The sequence below is a fragment of the Micropterus salmoides genome, unplaced genomic scaffold, assembly GCF_014851395.1.
Source record: "Micropterus salmoides isolate LMB-PRFRI ecotype aquatic unplaced genomic scaffold, ASM1485139v1 Ms_hic_scaffold_5, whole genome shotgun sequence".
NCBI classification, from domain to species: domain Eukaryota; kingdom Metazoa; phylum Chordata; class Actinopteri; order Centrarchiformes; family Centrarchidae; genus Micropterus; species Micropterus salmoides.
Window position 1 is genome coordinate 6,157,743 of NW_024044237.1, and position 19,820 is coordinate 6,177,562.

The 19,820-nt window shown below is 41.6% G+C and overlaps 1 protein-coding gene across 1 annotated transcript in view; it reads right to left on the minus strand.

Moving 5' to 3' along the window:
• Window positions 1-5,873: 5,873 nt before the first annotated feature.
• enpp6 (ectonucleotide pyrophosphatase/phosphodiesterase 6) overlaps window positions 5,874-19,820 on the minus strand; it is a 35,215-nt gene continuing 21,268 nt past the window's right edge. Inside the window, exons 2-8 of the mRNA XM_038699539.1 lie at window positions 18,890-19,069; window positions 14,899-15,010; window positions 9,947-10,088; window positions 9,661-9,840; window positions 8,242-8,379; window positions 7,920-8,043; window positions 5,874-7,142 (exon numbers count right to left, since the gene is read on the minus strand). Of these exons, the coding sequence (XP_038555467.1) occupies window positions 6,922-7,142; window positions 7,920-8,043; window positions 8,242-8,379; window positions 9,661-9,840; window positions 9,947-10,088; window positions 14,899-15,010; window positions 18,890-19,069 (1,097 nt within the window). The 3' untranslated portion in view covers window positions 5,874-6,921. The remainder of the gene's footprint in view (window positions 7,143-7,919; window positions 8,044-8,241; window positions 8,380-9,660; window positions 9,841-9,946; window positions 10,089-14,898; window positions 15,011-18,889; window positions 19,070-19,820) is intronic.

Sequence of the window (19,820 nt, forward strand, 5' to 3'; positions counted from 1 at the left end):
ACGCCATGGCACATTCGTGGCCGAGGCTACGTCTGTACGCTTTTCCCCCAGTCGCTCTGCTCCCGGGGTTCTGGAGCGGGTCCGCCAGGACTATCTCGGCCCGTAGCCCCGTTCTGGCCAACCCGGGTGTGGTTCTCGGACATCATGTCGCTCCTGGACGGCCCGCCGTGGCGGGTCCCTCTGAGGAGAGACCTGCTGTCCCAGGCGCAGGGCCGGGTTCTTCACCCTTGCCCCACCATATGGCGACTGTGGGTCTGGCCCCTGAGGGGGCACAGTACCTAGAGGTGGGTCTAACAGCCGGAGCAGTCGAGACCCTCCTGAGCTCCAGGGCCCCGTCCACACGGAGGATGTACGGCCTGAAGTGGAGTGTTTTCTCCACTTGGTGTAGGGAGCGGTCGGTGGACCCTGTTACCTGCCCGGTGGTTCAGGTACTTGAGTTCCTCCAGGACCGGTTCTCTGCTGGTCTTTCCCCTTCCACCCTCAAGGTGTACGCAGCTATTTCATCTTTCCACACCCCTCTGAGGGAGGGGTTCTTGGGGAAACTTCCCTTGGTTGTACGTTTCCTCCGTGGTGCCCGGAGGATGAGACCTGCGACTCGGTCCAAGGTTCCCACTTGGGATCTGGCAGTGGTTCTTGGGGCGTTGGCTGAGGCCCCCTTCAAACCCCTGGAGTCAGCTGAGGCTAAGCACTTGACCCTCAAGATGGCCTTTCTCCTTGCTATCACCTCTCTGAGGAGGGTGGGGGAGCTCCAAGCGCTTTCGGTTTCCCCGCAAAGCCTAGAGTTTGCCCCGGGGAATATTAGGGCTATCCTGCACCCTCGTTCAGGATACATCCCTAAAGTGCCTTCTTGTGCGGCAGGGTCCACAGTGCTGCAGGCATTTCATCCTCCACCTCATGTGACAGCGGAGGACGGGAGACTTCATCTGCTCTGCCCTGTCAGAGCACTGAGTATTTACACTCTGAGGTCCTCCCGTTGGAGGAAGGCTGACCAGCTGCTAGTGTGTTTTGGGTCTCCCAGGGCCGGGCTCCCTGCATCCAAACATACTATTAGCAACTGGATTGTTCAGACTATTTCCCTGGCCTATCAGGTGCGCGGTTTGCCTTCACCTGTGGCTGTGAGGGCTCATTCTACCAGAGGCAAGGCGGCCTCTCGAGCCCTCCTTTCCGGGGCCTCTTGCAGGATGTTGTTTAGCGGCTGGCTGGGCCACTCCGCACACATTCATTCGGTTTTACAGTCTTGACCTTCCTTCGGCACCTGGCACTCGTGCGCTCTCCTCTTAGTAGTGCCACTTTATTGCACACAGGGGCAGGCGGGGTTTTCGGCACGGTTTAGTGGGTATCTCGTTCCCATAGTGTCGTAACCGACGCAGTTCGAGTTCCCTAGAATAGTTATCATTATTTGAAAATGTTAGTTTTCACCGCCATGATCTCAGGCGAGATGTGTGGACTAAACACTGGCACAGCTTAGAAATTGGAAGAAAACTAGGTTTATGAAGGCCCCCTCAAATAAATTGAGAAAAACAAAAACTATTAAGTATTAAAACTAACATTAACGCTATCATTTTAGTTTATTTTAGTTAGTTTTTTCACACCTATTATGCATTATCCTCATACATTCATCATCTCATATATGTTTGTACATAACTTTATTTATTTTACTGATTTTATGTAAGTCGGCCGTGACTTTCATGATGTTCATATAATGTTTTTATCAAGGTGCCTGCTCATGTTATGTTCATGATAAACACTATGTTTCTTCAGTTTATTAGTTTCCCCTGCAGAATCATTGTTGCTACACAGTTTTATTGAGACCTCCTGTACAACACAATACTGTAATAAAAATCTACTCTTTATGCCATCAAAAATGTAATAAAACCTGATAATGCAATAACTTCCCGATAATGTAATAAAATGTCTTAACCAGAAATGTAATAAATTCTGCTACTCTACTTGCGGTTATTAGACAACTAGGTCAATGTTCTAAAAACATGCTACAAATAATGTGTAAACATTTTGGGAATGCACTATTTTTGCAAATTGGTCATTATTTTCAAATGGACAATAATCAAAATAATCACATCTAATAACAGTACTTTTATAATTGTTTTTATTTGTGGATATTACACATTGCAGCACTGCCATTGATCTACAGTGGATGAAAAGATCTAAAGAGCCAAATAAGCCAAACAGTATTTTTCATAGTCCTGTATCTCCATATGATCTTTTACTATACATTCTTAGTTAAGCAGAGTGTAGGCAAAACAAAACAAAACAAAACCAGAAATGTGCAAATGCGCATCATATACTACAATAATCTTTCATAACTTAAATCTGATGTTTCAGCAGATCAGTGCATTTATTTTATATAGTTTTACATACCACATGGTGGAAATATTTTAATACACATTTATTTGCATAAGGATGAAGTGAAATGCACTTTTATAAATGTTCAAATGCAAAAAATACATCATCCGTTCTTTTAATGCAGCATATTCACTAAATAAAATCTGTTCTTGACAAACAAAACGGTATGTAAGCTTCAGTACTGTTTAGCAATACAGATCTCTGTTCATTTCCGAGAGGGGAGTAATTACCTGCAGATAAGACTGCCTGACTAACAGGGGTCTGTCAGATCAAAGTGCTGTGTACAAAGTAACAAGGACAGGGTTTATCAGGACCTCTGAATGGTCAGAGGACATAAACTGAGGCCTCCAAAATGGATCTCCACACACACACACACACACACACAGGCACAAATCAAATAGCTTTTGTTCTCCACTCACACCAGAGTGTCAAACTGATAAGGCCAGCAGACGTGGTCGTAAACTCTACAACCATTTTGGCTTTGAAGGAACCAGCCCAGGTACTCTATCTATTTTAACCCACTTGCAAATGTGAAAACTTTTTAAATAATATTGTACAGAATATCACCCTGTCTCATCAGATCTATTCTTCCTACCTGTGGTATAGGAATTGGTTGGTAAATTGAATTGGTAAAGTGATCATGTCCAAATTCCAAATTCTCTCCATGGAGTCACAGTGCCCTCCGACGGACAAATGACGTATAACATACCACGGAATCTGACTACTTCATGTTATAGGGATTGTAAAATTTGCAAGTATAAATCTCTTTGTTTAACTTGTTCAGTTAATTACTTCCTTCTTCTTTTAAGTAGCTATTAACCCTTCGGATTTGTGTGAATGAAAGTTACGTAGAAGTGCTTAATAGTCAAGACTTTCTAGTCTATGGATCACAATCTCTGATACTGTGAAGTATAATGTTAATCTTGTCTTTATAAAGTTATCTTTATTACTGTTAAATTGATTTCTTGTTTCTGCTATCTTTCTATTTTATCATTAAGAATTGTTGAACAATCAGAATGTGCATTTTCTCTGATCTTATTTAGTTACCCTGTGCTTATTTAACTGTAATGAGAGTATACGATTGTGGCTTTGTCGTATAACCACCGATGACATTAAGAAGAGTGTTGACATAGTGAAAAGATATATGATTAAACACACACAAATAGACTTCAGACATTACTTTGGATTAAAGTTTGAAAACCTTGGGGGGAACTCGATCCAAACCTTACGTCACGTCTCCGAAACAGAGGTCTCACTCTTACTCTTTGAACTCTCTCCTGAAACTTTCCTGCCTTTAATGATTCTGCCCGGTGAATCATCCGCAACCCTCAATTCTCCATCTTTTCTTTGTCTACGCCAGAGCAGGAAATTTGTTTCTGAGGCAGTTCCCTGGAAGAAATACCCAGGTCATCTACTTTTTGAATCTATTTCAGCAACGTTTTAATTGTATTTTATTATTTAAGTTATTATTGAATGTTTACTTTTTATCTTTGTTTTGTTTTTTAAGTTATTACTTCATTTAACTTACGCATCTTTTGATTGAGAAGCAACCAACAGTTTCCTTTGAAACCTTATTTAGTTTCAATTGATTTTAACTACCGGCCAACAAAGTTGGTAAAGTTTTTCACATCAGTAAGTTACATCCTCAGTAACAGCGAGGACATCGGACTTTTGAACACTGAGCCACAAATCAGAGCTAACCACGTTTACGTTTACATTTGTAAGCTACCAGTTGAAGCCCGAAGGCCCCCCAGGACCAATCCTCTAGCAAGTCTCCGGATCTGCCATTTTCCAGGTGTATGTGTGATTGCAAGCTCCACCAAAAGATCATGAACGCAATCGAGCAGACCACCAGGTGTGGGCCTTTGAAGCGGCGAACTGGCTGAGGAAACAACAAAACAGTAAGGCAACAAAACTCAACATTCTGTGAATACGTGGTGATGTCCCTGGAGCTCTGAATGTTAAAGTTTGATTACAGTTTAGAGATACCTTAGTATGCACAACCAGTGCCCATTCGCTTCCATTATATCTTTAGAACATATTCTTTTCACAATAGTCAAACAAGAATTTAAATCAAACCCTGTTTTATTCTGTACCAACTTCTGCTTATTGCTTTTGTTGTTGCCATATAATTTACTTTATGATGAAATAAAATAAATCAATCTTCTGTTGGATTTGGAGCCTACTACCTGCTCCCCAGTGACACTAAGAAAGTTCAGGGCATATATAATATTAGAGCATATTACATTCTAAGATAACTTGGGTGTGAAAACATTTCTTAAGAGCCACTCTCACCAACTTCCCAAAACCATTTAAAAACATAACTATTCTGTGATGACTTTGGTCTTATCTTAGCTGTGTCACCTAGGGTTAGACAAAGGGTTAGATATGTACACAAATCACTGAAATCCTTACAACAAATACAAGATTAATACACAGTACTCTGATTTATGTGTATAATTTCATGTTATGGGAATGGGGGAGAGGTTTAGTGTGTAATATTCACAAATAAAAAACGCTGCGCTTTGTCACCTATCCTGTTTGTGATATTCATGGACAGGATATCGAGGCGTAGTCGTGGTGAGGAGGTGCTGCAGTTCAATGGGCTTGGGATCTCGTCACTGCTTTTTGCGGATGATGTGGTCCTGATGGCATCATCGGTCCATGACCTCCAGCTCTCACTGGATCGGTTCGCAGCCAAGTGCGAAGCGGTTGGGATGAGGATTAGCACCTCTAAATCTGTGGCCATGGTTCTCAGTAGGAAACCGGTGGAGTGCCAACTCCAGGTATGGAATGAGTCCTTACTCCAAGTGAAGGAGTTCAAGTACCTCGGGGTCTTGTTCACGAGTGAGGGGAGACTGGAGCAGGAGATTGGCCGGAGAATTGGAGCAGCGGGGGCGGTAATGCACTCCACACTGGCCTGGGAACGCCTTGGGATCCCCCAGGCAGAGCTGGTTAATGTGGCTCGGGAAGGAGCTGCGGATGAAGATGGATGGATGGATGGATGGATGGATGGATGTAATAGTAGACATGATTATAGCATCACCTATTTGAAAATCCTTAATTGCAAAAAACAATGCATTCCCAAAACATGAACACATTATTGATGGCATGCTACTACAACAATATCCAAGTTATTATAATATTGGGAAATTATTATATTATTGGGTTCTGCAAAAATAAGGATAACCCAATACTGTAATGACCCGTTAATGTAACAATTTATTACATTATTGGTTTAGACATTTATTTTCTTATTGGGAAGTTATTACATTATCAGGTTTTATTACATCGATGGAGTTAAGATGAGATTCTTCTTACATTTTTGGGAATAGATTACATTATTGGGTTCTACACCTCCCTCAAACAGCAGAATCTTTCTGCCAAATCTAACTATATAACCATTTGCTGTCTCTGACTGAAATAATGGCTAGCAAAAACCCCAAGAATTTGAGATCTCAAATGAAGCTGTTGAGCACATTGATAAAATCCTGATGTACACACATAAACATGTTTTCCAAATCAAAGCAAATTTATTCATGGGACCCTTTTCACAAAATTTATATCAGGGTCTTACAGATCATGCACAAAGACATAAATAGCTGAATTAAAAAACAGATGAAAACAAACGTATCTGTTATAATCATCCGCCTTGCAGACTGTATTCACAGCATTTTAAAAGAGGCCAAGCTAAAAAAAAGGAATAAATGTGTCTAAAAATATAAGAGTTTCAAAACATCTCCTACAAGTATTTGTAATTTACCAACTTACTTTTGGTATTCAAAGTATAGCTTTCATCATTCCCCTTTAAACCTATTCTAGCTGTTACACATATCAAAACAAGGCAACATCAGCATCCTTTACTGTATGAAGTCTATCTCTTCCACAGTCTATCTCTTCCACTCTTCCTCTGATCTGGCTATGCATTTTTTTATTTTTATGCATCACTGTTTTCTGAAGAAAATTTGATCTTGGAACAAAAATGACAAGAAATTGGAGAGGAGAGGTTTACGTACAACAGCTTCAGGGTAACAAATACCCATAAATCAGTAATGCTGTTAGGTCTAAGTAAAAAACAACATATTTGTATAATAAGAAGAAAGAGATAATAAAACGTGAAATGAACGAAAACAGTGAACATGCTCGGGGCACATGTCAAAATGAACAACTTGGACATTTAATGTATGTATCACCTTAGACATCAACACATTTTAATCAGATATGGAGAGCTGGAGAAGGAAGAGAAACAGTAAGTTTAGTGCTCTTAAGGGTCCAGAATGGAGGTTATTTCTAAGGTATTACGGGCATGTAGGATTATCTTTATTCCAGTCTATTTAGGAAGGTGGTATGAGGTCCAGACAAACTCTCCAGGCCCTTTAAGGCTTCAAGTTCTTAGTCCTTATTAAGAGTGCTCTAACCATTTCAAGGTCACATTTTCCAACCTGTTTCATTTATTTTCCCTTCCGTTTTAATGCATTAACCTTTACATGGTTTATTGTTCTATCTCTTTCTAGCAGATCATTTCTAGCTACCTCACAGGCCGTTAACACTGAACTGTTAAATGTTTTTGTCCCATAGTACCAGCAGTATTCCTAACAAACCCATACAGGAGGTCCAGAGGGTTGTAGGCTGGGATGGACCATCAGAGCCATTCAAGAGGTACTCTACCCGAGACCAGGACCCATTATTGGGCAAAGGTTCCACTCCTAATGTCCAGCACATGACGTTATAGATGTCCACCGCTCGAATTGGAGCTGCCCGAACATTCCGCTTGAAGTCTGGATGAAATGAAGTAAATGTAATTAGATTTAGATTATAATTTACTATATTTAACTTCAATGCAAACTAGAGAACATATGGACAGAGGAGCAATACATTCATTTCTCCTGCACAGTTTACACTAAAAAAACAGGACTCAGCCCAACGTGGGTTCTGGGTCACATATGGTTGCTTATAGGAGACCTATTATGCTGCTTTTCCAGTCCTATATTGTAGTTCTGTGATTCTAGCTTTTTTCAAAAAAATTATTTTCTATTTTATACTGACTTTTCATGAAAGCCTTCATTTCAGCCTCTATCTGAAACAAACTGTAGATGCTCCTGTCTATTTAAGGCCCACCACTCAAAGCCCACTGTCTTCTGATTGGCCAAGACCTGAAGGATGATACCAGGCTGTTGTTGACGCTGAGTGGTACAGACAGACTGAGCGTAGCTGTTCTGTTGCCTGGGGAGCAAATGACCATCTTTGGAATACCAGCTCCGTCTGGCTCTGTGTGTCTTGAACGGAGAAAAAGCAGTTCAAAACAGAGCATTCAGAAGAGGAGGAAATCTGAAGTTTTGACTCACAGGGATTTCTTTTAAATACTTTAACATTATTTGAAGCTTTGGCCATGTTTAACATGAACATCCAACATTAAAATATTGTAGATAAGTCATAAAATAAGGAAAAGCATAATAGGTCTCCTTTAAGGACAGATGAAGTAGGGTTGGTGCTTAATAGATCGCAGGTGTAAAAAATGCCCATATTTTACTATTAAAAAATGATTTGTTTGTTACCAGGTCCTGTCGCCATGAAAAAGCCTCTCATGTCGAGGAACTCATTGTCATAACCATGCCAGCCGTTCTGCCAGGCTGAGGGCTCCCCAGAGTCATTTCTCCAGTATGGGAGTTTTGCCTTGTTCTGGATTGAACACACACACACACAGACAGAGATTTTAACAAAGATAGAACAAAGCAGTTTTTTGGATGTTTGGATTTATGGATTTTTGATGGTTGCAATAATACCAATCCACATGTCATATAGTACAGTCGCTGAGGTGCTCCAAATCATGAAAGGTCATCAACAACAAGTTTGAACAAGTGAAATATTTTCTGTTACCTCAGCAATAAACCAGCCTGGCTCAGCCACCAGCGTCAGGGGGGAGACAAACTTCCCTCCTTTGAAATGGAAACGTTCAGGGATCTCCTGTCTGGCATAGACACGCATGTTAGGGACCTGGGACAATGCAGCATACACCTGGCATAACACACACACAAACACAGTGTTAATAAAATAGTTTTGATAGCAAACCTTATCTATAAAGCACCTACATAACATAAACAAAGTTAATGAGTACCTTGTGAAGATAGTGGACCATTGAGGAAGAGTCAGATTACATTAGTTGTGGGGCTTTAAATAAATGCTGATGTTGCTCTGTGTCTGCTGGATGTGTACACAGGCAACTATTTGCTAACATGACAACCATGACAACTTTACAAGGTGATGAATACTATAGCAAAGGACAAGAGCAGTCACCCGACCCGGATTCAAAAACGGGTCTGCAGGGTACCAAACATGCAACTTTGACTGCAAAGAGCCAGGCTCCTTGGTAAGGCAGTCCAAGCAAATTCTCAGCCATAATGACTGTACTCCGTCACACTGCCTTCCCCTTCGGGAAGCCCACCCATGCCCATCAGATTTAAATACATGTAAATGCACTGATTGTTTGGAGTACAAAGACAAAAAACATGAAATAGTATATGTCACTTTCAAAACCTTTGCACTGTATGTATTTTTCTCTTTTCCTAATGCTTTTGAATGGCCAGTTCCCCTTGTCCCTTTCTTCAATTACTGCCACCTTGGTGATTAGTGATTGACATCGTGTCACCAGCTACTTCTTTTCAGCTGCTAGCAAGGACTTTCAGTGGGAGGGCACAAGTTCACAAAATCCCCCCACCATCCACACAGGCACCCTGACCAACCAGTAACAGGAACTTGAACATTCACCGCCTTCTCAGCCATGAACAAAGCCCACCCTAGCACTACCCAGTACTGTTTTTACTCCTGCCGAGTCCACAGCAGCACTTATTTAATAAAAAAGTACTAGAGACACATAACATGATAGGGGTTGGTTTAGCTGATTTATCAGAGTTGAGTAGGAGAAAGGACAGGGAATCATATACAGGTGCTGGTCATATAATTAGAATATCATCAAAAAGTTGATTTATTTCAGTAATTCCATTAGTTGTCAGTTTTAATCATCACAATTAAATGAAATATATCAGTCTGTGTGTAATGAATTAATATAATTTCCAAGTTTCACTTTTTGAATGGAATTACTGAAATAAATCAACTTTTCTAATTATATGACCAGCACCTGTAGTTTAAGCATTCCTCAAACTGGACCTAGATGTTTTTTCAGCTATCTTTACTCTATCTTACTTTCTCAACACCATCAATTTCTCCATGAATCATTTTATAATCCTTCTCTCTTAATCACAAAAAACATCAGAGCAAAAGCACATATTCTGATCTCACCTCTTGGAACTTGTTATCTTTGGGCCACAGATTGACCACAGGCCCTCTGTCCATCATCTTGACAATGTCCAACATGTTGATATAATTATCCAGCTCTATTACCTTCTTCATCCACTGGATCTTTGTCATGCCGTGGTCTGAAAATAGCATAATGTTCAACTGGTTCACCATGTTCTTCTCCTGCAAGTACATCACAAGCAACATAAATGGATGAAAAATAAACTACATGACAGGAAAATCAGTACTAGCTGTAATTTAAAATAACATTAAAAGTAATATTACTAACTTTGATTTTTCTGTTGAGTGCCTGCATGGCAAAATCCAGTTCTTGCACAGCTGCTCTGACCTGATGAGAGTCTGGACCGAAGTGATGGCCTTCCACATCTATTTTCTCATAATATATTGCTGCCATGACTGCTTGGCCTGACCTACACACACACACACACACAAACACACACACACTCCTTTAGGTATCTGCTACTTCCATTATTGGCATTATCTCAATTAACTCGTTATATTTAGGGCCCAAAATGGGCCCGACCGTGCGAGGTCCCTATTGTATTTGTAAAGATTATTAGGGCCCAAGCACGACCATGTAAGGTCCCTATTGTATTTGTAAAGATTATTAGGGCCCAAGCACGACCATGTGAGGTCCCTATTGAATTTGTAAAGATTATATTTTTAGGGCCCGAGCACGACCGTGTGAGGTCCCTATTGAATTTGCTAAGATTTTTTATTTTTTTTTCTGCAAAGTAAGCTCCATTGTCGGGGGCCTAAACATACTCGAAAACTCACCAAACTTTGCAAACATGTCAGAACTGGTGAAAAATTTCGTATTTTATGGGTTTCGCGCATGGGTGTGGCAAAATGACTCGCTAGCGCCACCTAGAAAATTGGAAAAAACTTTACGTGCTTGATAACTCTCCCACCCCGCAGACATCTACACACCAATACCAATTTATATTCATAGCGGCAAGTGCTATGTAGCAGAAATTCACAGCCGCACCAGCAGAGCTCGAGAGTATGCAACTCGGCCGGCTCACACCCGGACGCGCTACAAGTGCGAGGGCCCGCCCAACGCTGCTTGCAACTTTAATCTTTAGGGCCCGAGCACGACGGTGTGAGGTCCCTATTGAATTTGCTAAGATTTTTTTTTTTTTTCTTTTCCTGCAAAGTAAGCTCCATTTTGGGGGCCTAAACATACTCGAAAACTCACCAAACTTTGCACACATGTCAGAACTGGTGAAAAATTTCGTATTTTATGGGTTTCACGCATGGGCGTGGCAAAATGACTCGCTAGCGCCACCTAGAAAATTGGAAAAAACTTTACGTGCTTGATAACTCTCCCACCCCGCAGACATCTACACACCAATACCAATTTATATTCATAGTGGCAAGTGCTATGTAGCTCCACATAGGGGACACAGGAAGTGACATATAGCACCTTCATGCAGCGTCGGAACCGCGTAGCAAATTCACAGCCGCACCGGCATCGTTCCAGAATATGCAACTCTGCCGGCTCACACCCGGACGCGCTACAAGTGCGAGGGCCCTCCCAACGCTGCATGCAGCTTTAATTACAATTATGAACTTACAAGACAAGAGACCATACAACACAATACAGGAACTGACATAGGACGAGACAAAAAAAGAGCAGATCTGTAAGGTGGCGAGAACATGGTGTGACTGGAACATTTATAAAGCCCATATCTAAATCTGGCTGCAAGGCATTCAAAGCTGGCAGTGGTCTGCCGGTTGCCTCCTGAAGTCTATCACCATCTCTTTTGTCTATAAACCAACTGCGTTTCTCTGACCTGCCCACTGAAACCAACCTGCTTTGTGAAATGAGAGGGCTGGGTGCAATCAGTCCTAATGCAGCCGTATTGTTACACAGACATGTTCAGGCTCTGTTTCTACCAACGCCCTGGGTCATACACTGCAGGGAGAGGGCATATTGGCACAATACTCCTGGGAAAAAAAGCAGTGTGACAGCTTCACACAACATGCTGGAGACTCAGGTTAACTCCCACTGCAACGTTACAGTAATATTGTTATCAGCTTGAGGTTGAAGTAATCCATGCAGGTTACATGATAATGTTACATTTACTGCATTTACCCAGTGTGATAGATCGGCGTTAGCTAGCCTGTCTGCTTTTAAGTAACTAACATTACTATTAGTGTTTCTTTCACCGGAGGCTCAGCAATGTCAACACAGCTATTGTACAGGTCCTTAACAAAACAGTTAGTGAGCTAATCTCAATATTATATATGAGATTTTTGCCACACAGTAGGTAACTGTAGTGAATTGTTCTTCCACTGTGTTGTCCTGTGCCATTATGTTGCATTGTTGTATATTATGTGGGTCTCGTAAGTTACAGCGACTGAGACAATGGAGAGGCTGTGTACCTGAGTATCGGTAAAACCTCAATAAATTTAAATTGAACGTGTGATGGAAATTTGATATTTTACTGTGTTTACTGTTTCACCCTGCATGCTTCATCAGAATAGACCAGTGTTTCACTGTGTGGTATTTGATTATTTGATTATGTTACAGCTAGGTGAAGTTTTCCATGGGAAAGATGCTCGTTAGAGAGTTTTCTTATCAGACTGTCCTTGATAGGCCTTCATCTCAGGACAGCTGGTCCCTACTCCCTGCCTCCCTTGGATAGCTGCGTAATACCCTTACAGTATAAAGTCACCTGCTTCTTCACTGGCTCTTTGTCTTACACTCTGCAGACTGTTTTGCACTCTGTAAGTTTGTCTGACCCTTTGCAAAGAATAAAACCCTTAAAAGACGTCTGGATTGGAATCTTTATTTCAGAAGACTCACTAAAGGACAAATTTCCATTACAAACGTTATGAAGCAAACAGCGGCTGATCCGTGCTATAGTAGCTGGCAGCTCATGCCTTGCATCAAGGCTGGTATAAACAAATCTCTCCACATTTGCTTTGTACCGTTATATTGTTTCTTGCAGCCTAAAATCAACATTTTGACATAATACCGATGGTACACAGGATAGTAATGTGGATTGCGTTAGCTGATGAAGTAACATAGCAAGCCATAACGTGACTCTCTCTGTGACTCCAGCCTTTCTGATGTTGACTGTGTTTTGACTTCATGTGATTCTTGTTTGACCTGACAGGCTTCAGCACATAAACGTTTATTGTTGTTTTGTATCCTTAGGTGGAGTTTATTTTGGAGTCTGGCAGGGAGCCGGTTGTTTTATGGTGTTAGAGGACTGCATTTTGTTAACTGCGGTGTTGTCGCTGTAGTTGGAGATAGGCAGCTACATACTGACCCGACATTAAAAGCAGTATTGTGTCTGCAACAGAGCAAAAGAGGTGTGCTGAGGTTATAGCAAATTTGATTTAATAATGTTATATTCTTTACTGTTTCTTATTCCTTGATATAACCATCATAACCCAGACTACAACGTAACATTAACCATTTATTTGTACAACGCATGAATGGCGAAGCAGCTGCTAGTGTTTGTCCTCTCTCACGTGTGGCTGCGCACAGCTGATACTACATGTTATGTTGGCAGGTTATAGGTAATGGAGGGAGGGGGGAAAACAGTAAGCTCACCAGAAAATTCCTAAATTAAACATTGTTCACAAGTCCCGCACCTCGAGTCCTAGTCGAGTCTGAAGTCACTGTGTGTGCGACTTAACTCGAGTCCCCATCTCTGTCTCTCCCTCTCGCACTCTCTCTCTAAACCCCAAACCATCGAGGCAGATGACCGCCCACCCTAAAGCGTGATTTATACTACAGCGTCAAATTGACGGTGTAGCTTACACGCAGCCACGTACCCTACGCTGTAGCCTATGCCATATCCTGACGTGCACCTCTCCGAAAATGTAACTACACGTCACTGTGACGCGGACAGCAACAGCTGTGATTGGTCTGCATTTCCTGTACTGTTCTTAGCCTTTTTCAATGTCAGTTGATTTTCCATCAGTGAAGAACGCAAACATGGACCAAGTTGATGAGTGTTTGATAGAGGAAATCAGACAGTATACCCATTTGTACGACTCATATCAGTAAATTACAAAGACTGTCAGATGGTAACAAATTCGAACATTGGTTTGGAGGTGATGGATTGTGTGACATTATGGAAGACACTGCTTGACGGCAGTTTGTAGCTAGCTGCTACGGCCTGTTGGCTTCTACCTGAAGCTAAAATTCGAAGGGTGACTGCCAGTCTCTGATGTCGACAGGCGTACTGTGCATAGACTGATCAATGGCTGCACGCGACGAACCAAATCGTTGAATCTAAGTGCCAGCATCCGAAAATATCTGAAATGCATTTCCTCGTCAATGTCTCTCAGTGCCCAAACCAGCACAGAAAATTCACCCGCTGTCTGCCTCAACTGATTCAACGGTCGTACATACAATCTTCTCCGACACCTTCTCTTGTTTCTGCATTTTAGTCATTTCAGTAGTAGCTGCTGTTCAACATTGATCAGCTGCAACTCCATAATCTGCTCAGTTTCAGTCGCCATTGCTTACAACAACAAAAGTAGCTACTCAAAACAGCGTCGAATAAACTCAACACAGTGGAACTTGATGCATTTTATACTGCATAGATTTGAAAGACTTGGGTTAAGGCATTTAAAGGAACGTACAGGCTTCATTATTAAAAGACAATTAAGTGTCTATTTCCCTCAGCGGTAACCACATTAACCTACATACTTTTATGTGTCTGTGTTTGTATGTCTACAGAGTTCATTGTCATCATTACAAATGTTGAACCTATGCAGCCAATTCAACTGCGAGCTTGACACCACAGGTGATTGTTCTGTACAGGTGGATGGTCTCACAGAAAGGCTCGACAGCAGAGATCTTATGGATTTATGACCTCCAGTCACGATTTAGGGTGGGCGGTCAGGAAAAAGGTTAAAGGAGACCTATTATGCTTTTCCATATTTTATGACTTATCTACAATGTTACAATGTTGGATGTTCATGTTAAACATGGCCGAAGCTTCAAATAATGAGGTTAAAGTATTTAAAAGAAATCCTTGTTTGCCAAAACCTCAGATTTCCTCCTGTTCAGCCTACATGAAGGGCCAGTACAAGATAGAAAATCATTTTTCGAACGTTGAATCATGCAAAGCTGCCATACAGGATTCACAGAAGAAGATAGGACTAGAAATGGAGAATAATAGGTCTCCTTTAAAGTAAGCCATGGATCAGAGGACATCACATGATAGGCTGATAGATACATTGTGGTTTTACCTCAGGACTTTGAGAGCATTCTCTATCGAGTCTGTGAGGTTTTTCTCTGATGGGTTGTAGACATATTCCTCACAGAATGATGGACGGACACCCAGAATCTCCACCTCGCAGCCTGAAGACACACACACAGACACACATGAAATACTGCATAATTTACAGATAGTTCTAAAGATAATTAACATTGCATAAAGGTGCACACGGACCACAGATCACTGGGCATTTGGGCTCAGGAGAGAGACTTGGTGGTTCAATTCATCTCGGAAACAAATATAAAGATTTAATCACAACTTCTAAACTCGAATACTTTATACTAACTGATATCGCTACCATAAAAATCTCTTTTTGACATGGTCCTACACACTCCACATTTATTAGGCTATGGAAAAACATGTCCACATTTGCAATTTGGAACTATAACAGCTGTGAAGATAAAATAATGTAAATCATTAGTTTATGATTTATTCATTCTATAAACCATGAAATTGCTATGTGCTGTTAAGTTTGGTCTCTGAGTACAACTGTTTGTGCCTATGTGTTCTTGGTCATGGTCATGCTTCTAATGCAATGCAGTCCCCATAAAGGACCATAAAGAATACCATGTTCCAGAATCTGTACATGTGCTTTTGGTAATGTCACAGTGCGTTACCACTGCATGTCCAGCTCATGTTATCTGTGTGACTTTCCATGATAGGATACTTTGGAAGATGTCCAATCAGACTGTAATTCTTTGTCTTAGGGGGCTTTCACACTGACCTTGTTTGGGCCGGACTTTCGGATTTTCAGTTTGTTCCAAACCAAAATTCCAGGTGTGAAAGGCCCCTTAAAGGTTCAGTATGTAATAGGAGGATCTACTGACAGAAATGCAATATAATATATATTACTATGTTTTCAGTGGTGTATAAAGACCTCACAGAATCATACGTTTTATTACCTTATAATGAGCCATTTCTATCTACATACAACGTGGGTCCTCTCACATGGACATCGCTATGTTTCTAGTAGCCCAAATGGACAAACGGCTCTACAAAACGTGCTTCGGCACTACGTGGAATACGTACAAAAAAGAAGAAGAACAAGTAAGTTAGTAGTAAAAGTAGTCGACTGGTTTATTAGAAGTAAGAAGAGAAATTTAGGCAAATAGAGGACCACATATATTATTTAGATTCTCCTGCACGTTTGGGAAGGTAGGGGTGATCATGTGGTGTTGGAATAATCACAATCTTTTTTCCTTTTTAAATCTTTATTGTAAAAAGACAAATAATGTGTACACGGGACATAAAGAAATATACAGAGATCAAGCGTAGCGTTAGCTTAAGCAGGCAACGAAGTCAAGCTCAGTTCACAATCCCAGTGCACCAGCTGATAGCAGCCCATGTCAAGTCAAGCCCACTTCAGCTGACAGCTCAGCTGATTTCCCTCTAAGCATTTATTTGCAAAGCCATACACGGCACCTTATTTAAGCTGCCCTAGCCTGCCTACCCTTGCTGCTTTCTCTGCAAGCAGCAAATCTCATGAAAATGTCTATCTACGATCACGCTGCAACTCACACCTGCTGCTCGTGATGTCGAGTTCCGAGCTCTCGCATGGCAAGTAAAAATCTCTGAAAAAATTGCTCTCTTTGCTTGGGCACCTCAATATCGCAATCCACATTATTCCCCAGAGACGTTCCTTTATTTCGAGGCTAGACCTCTCCAAATCAGTGGAGAAGCTCCACGACCTGGTAAGCCTGGATGCAGGATGCAGATACGAGCTCCGGTTCTGGTCCCTTCTGTGTGACGAATGGAACGGCATCTTTTATAATGGCAGCCTAGAATCTACATTTGCGATCAAGTTAAATACAGATGCAGTCCCTTCTGTCAGTTTTGGGGAAGGTTTTCAATAATCAGTGGTTTGCTGATGTAAGGCCAAATGAACTGTCATCCTTGCCAGCTAATGTGGTTTCCACCGTTCTAATGGAAATGTACCCAATTGTCATAGCCTTTCTTATGTGGGGTAAACACTGGTCAAAGAAACAAATTCTGTTATTTTTGTGACAATGAGGCAACTGGACGCTCATCAGTTCCTTTTATTTACAGGTTTGTAAGGTGACGTGGTCGTCTGTTAGTTAACTTCACTGTTCGAGCAGCTCACATTCCAGGCTTAGATAATAGAATTGCTGAGTCCTTGTCCTGGTTTCAATTTAGCCAACTGTGCCTGGAGGCAGCGCTGTCCAGCTTGACCTGTCCCCCCATTCATTCAAACTGTGCTATATTAACCAAGAAACTGCAAAACTATACGCTGTCCGCTGCTCGCTATATGCGATCCAGCTTAGCAAGTTCTACATTAAAGATGTATGATTCTGCATGGTCTTTCTTCACATCCTGTGACACCTCGCCGTAGGTGTTTTGCCTGTCAATACTTCCATCATTTGTGCCTTTATGGTCCACTGCTTTGAATTTCGCAAACTGCAGCCATCCTCCATAAAAGGACTTGTTGCAGGCATATAATTCCATCTTCACTGTTTGGATCCATCCACCAGCAGCCTGCTGTCTTAGCATCTATTTATCTTTTGCTAAATAGCCTTAAGAGAGAGAAACCACAGGGCAATAATAAACGTCTCCCCTTTACACTTTCACACATGCAAAAATGTATCAATTATTTAAGGAGTGGGTGCTTTGGTCCATATTCAGACTCACTATTAGAGAGTCATTCTCATAGCTTTTTATGGGTTTCTCGGAGGTGGCAAATTTACAACACGCACAGGATCTTTAAATCCTTCACATGACCTCACCATAGCTGATGTAGCAATTAACTCTCACTACTTCTCTATAGTCTTCAAAAATCCAAGACTAGGTAGGGATAGGAAAGCTCAAATTCTTATTTCTGAGACTAATAATGCTTTTTGTCCCCTATCCTCCATGACACACTATCTGAGGAGCCGTCCTCAAGCCAGCCCACAGGAGCCTCTATTTGCCCCAGAGGATGGAAAATCCATGTCCTGAGCTTGTTTTGTTTCTCGCCTTCACCTCCTCTCCCAGTCCTGCGGTCTCCCACCAGAGCACTAGACTGCTCATTTCTTCGCATGGGAGCAGCAACAACTGCGGGAACCATAGCTCTTGTGTCAATGCAGTAAGCTATGAGCCGTTGGTCATCATCTGCCTATGAACACTACCTGTGGCCTGACGCTCAAGCCACCTTCAATGCCCAAAAGGCCATGCAACGTTATATTAAAGTTCAGGGTTTGCAATAACTCACTGGCCTTATTACCTTAAAGTAGTTCATCTTTATATGTCTATGAAGATTCTCAGTCATCCAGGTCATAGTTATCCAACGAAGGTTAAAATGAAGGGCAACTGGACTTGGTTGAAGCTACTGGAAGACGTTTCGTCCCTTATCCAAAGGACTTCTTCAGTTCTCTCTCGGGTTCATCTTTATAATTCCAGAGTTTGTACTGCTGAACCACACGCCATTAGGCATAAATTCCTACACTTGATGTCTATCTTTAACTGCTGTAGCTAAATTTAAGGAAGAAATTCAATCTGCATTTAATTCACTACCATGGCTCAATATAACAGAGGACTCCTGTAACTTCAGTTCCGCCCAACTCATTAATAGTGCTGCAGAATTACGGTTGTTTCTGTTAAAGTAAACATTGCGGAAACTTAAAAGGATATGGCGTTCCACCAATCTGGAAGAATTTCATTTAATCTGGCAGGATAGTCTTAAAACACATTGGAGGAGAGTGACGTAGCGACCAACTCTATAATGTCTGTTCACAAATTGTTATAACAGCATTTAAGATATTATCATGGACAATTCATATCTCACACCCCTAGTAGAACACTATATTGATGAAAATAGAAGTATATCTGTTCTGTCAGAAACACATGAGACGGACAACAGAAAAATGCATTTTAAATGGTTTCTGTGTAGATAAGCTGTAAAATAGCCTGTCAACTTGCTGTTGCAGTTTGCAAAATGTTGTGTGTGTGCTCATCATGTGTGTGCTCACCAGGCCAGTAGTACATGAAAACCTTCTTTCCCAGCTTCTGCAGTGTGATCCATAACGGCTCTGATCCATCCCACCAAAGAGGCAACCGGCTGTCAGGATTGGTCCCAATCTGAAACTCCTTATTGGAGACTTCATCCCACATGTAGTTTCCAGTCATCTGATGAACATCACAGTGACGGCCTGACAAAAGCAAATCATAGTATCCACATCACTGATCTACACTGTTGCACTGGGTGACATGTTCCTTCATTACCAATCATTCTCAACCCATAATGCAGTTTTTAGGGAAATTACTGAGCCTTTCTTAGAAATTAAGCAATATATGCATGTGAGGTCTTTTTAAAGATTGACATCTTCAGTCAGAACCAATAGGCTTTGAGTGACAGATAGGGTATTAAAGTATTAAGAGATGGACTAACTTATTGGTTTTGGTTAAAGCAAATTCAGTAAGTGCAGGCTAAAGCAAAGGTGAGTCAGCATCAAGCAGGACTGGCTGGCACAGGGATAATAGGAGGTGTCAATGAACTGGATGCACGTGTGTGTGTGCGTGTGTGTGTGTGTGTGTGTGTGTGTGTGTGTGTGTGTGTGTGTGTGTGTGTCTCCAGCCATTGAATGTGCTTCATCAAAATGCACACGTCAGCACATAAGGGGCAGGCTCCAAAGCTCACAGTGGCCAGCATGGGCTGTTGTTTTTTAGGGCTTAGTAAACTAGGGGACTGCACACAGACGTGCACCTCACACACGAACACACACACACACACACAGCCAAGCAGCGAACATCTCAAATGATACGTATCTCATCAAGTCATCATCCTCAGTCCTGAAGTCATTAAAGTTACGTGTTATGTTTTGCCCAGAGACTCTTCTGAGCTTTTGTGTCAAGCTTCTGTTTTGTCCTTTCTATCAAGTCATATCTTCTGACACACATTAG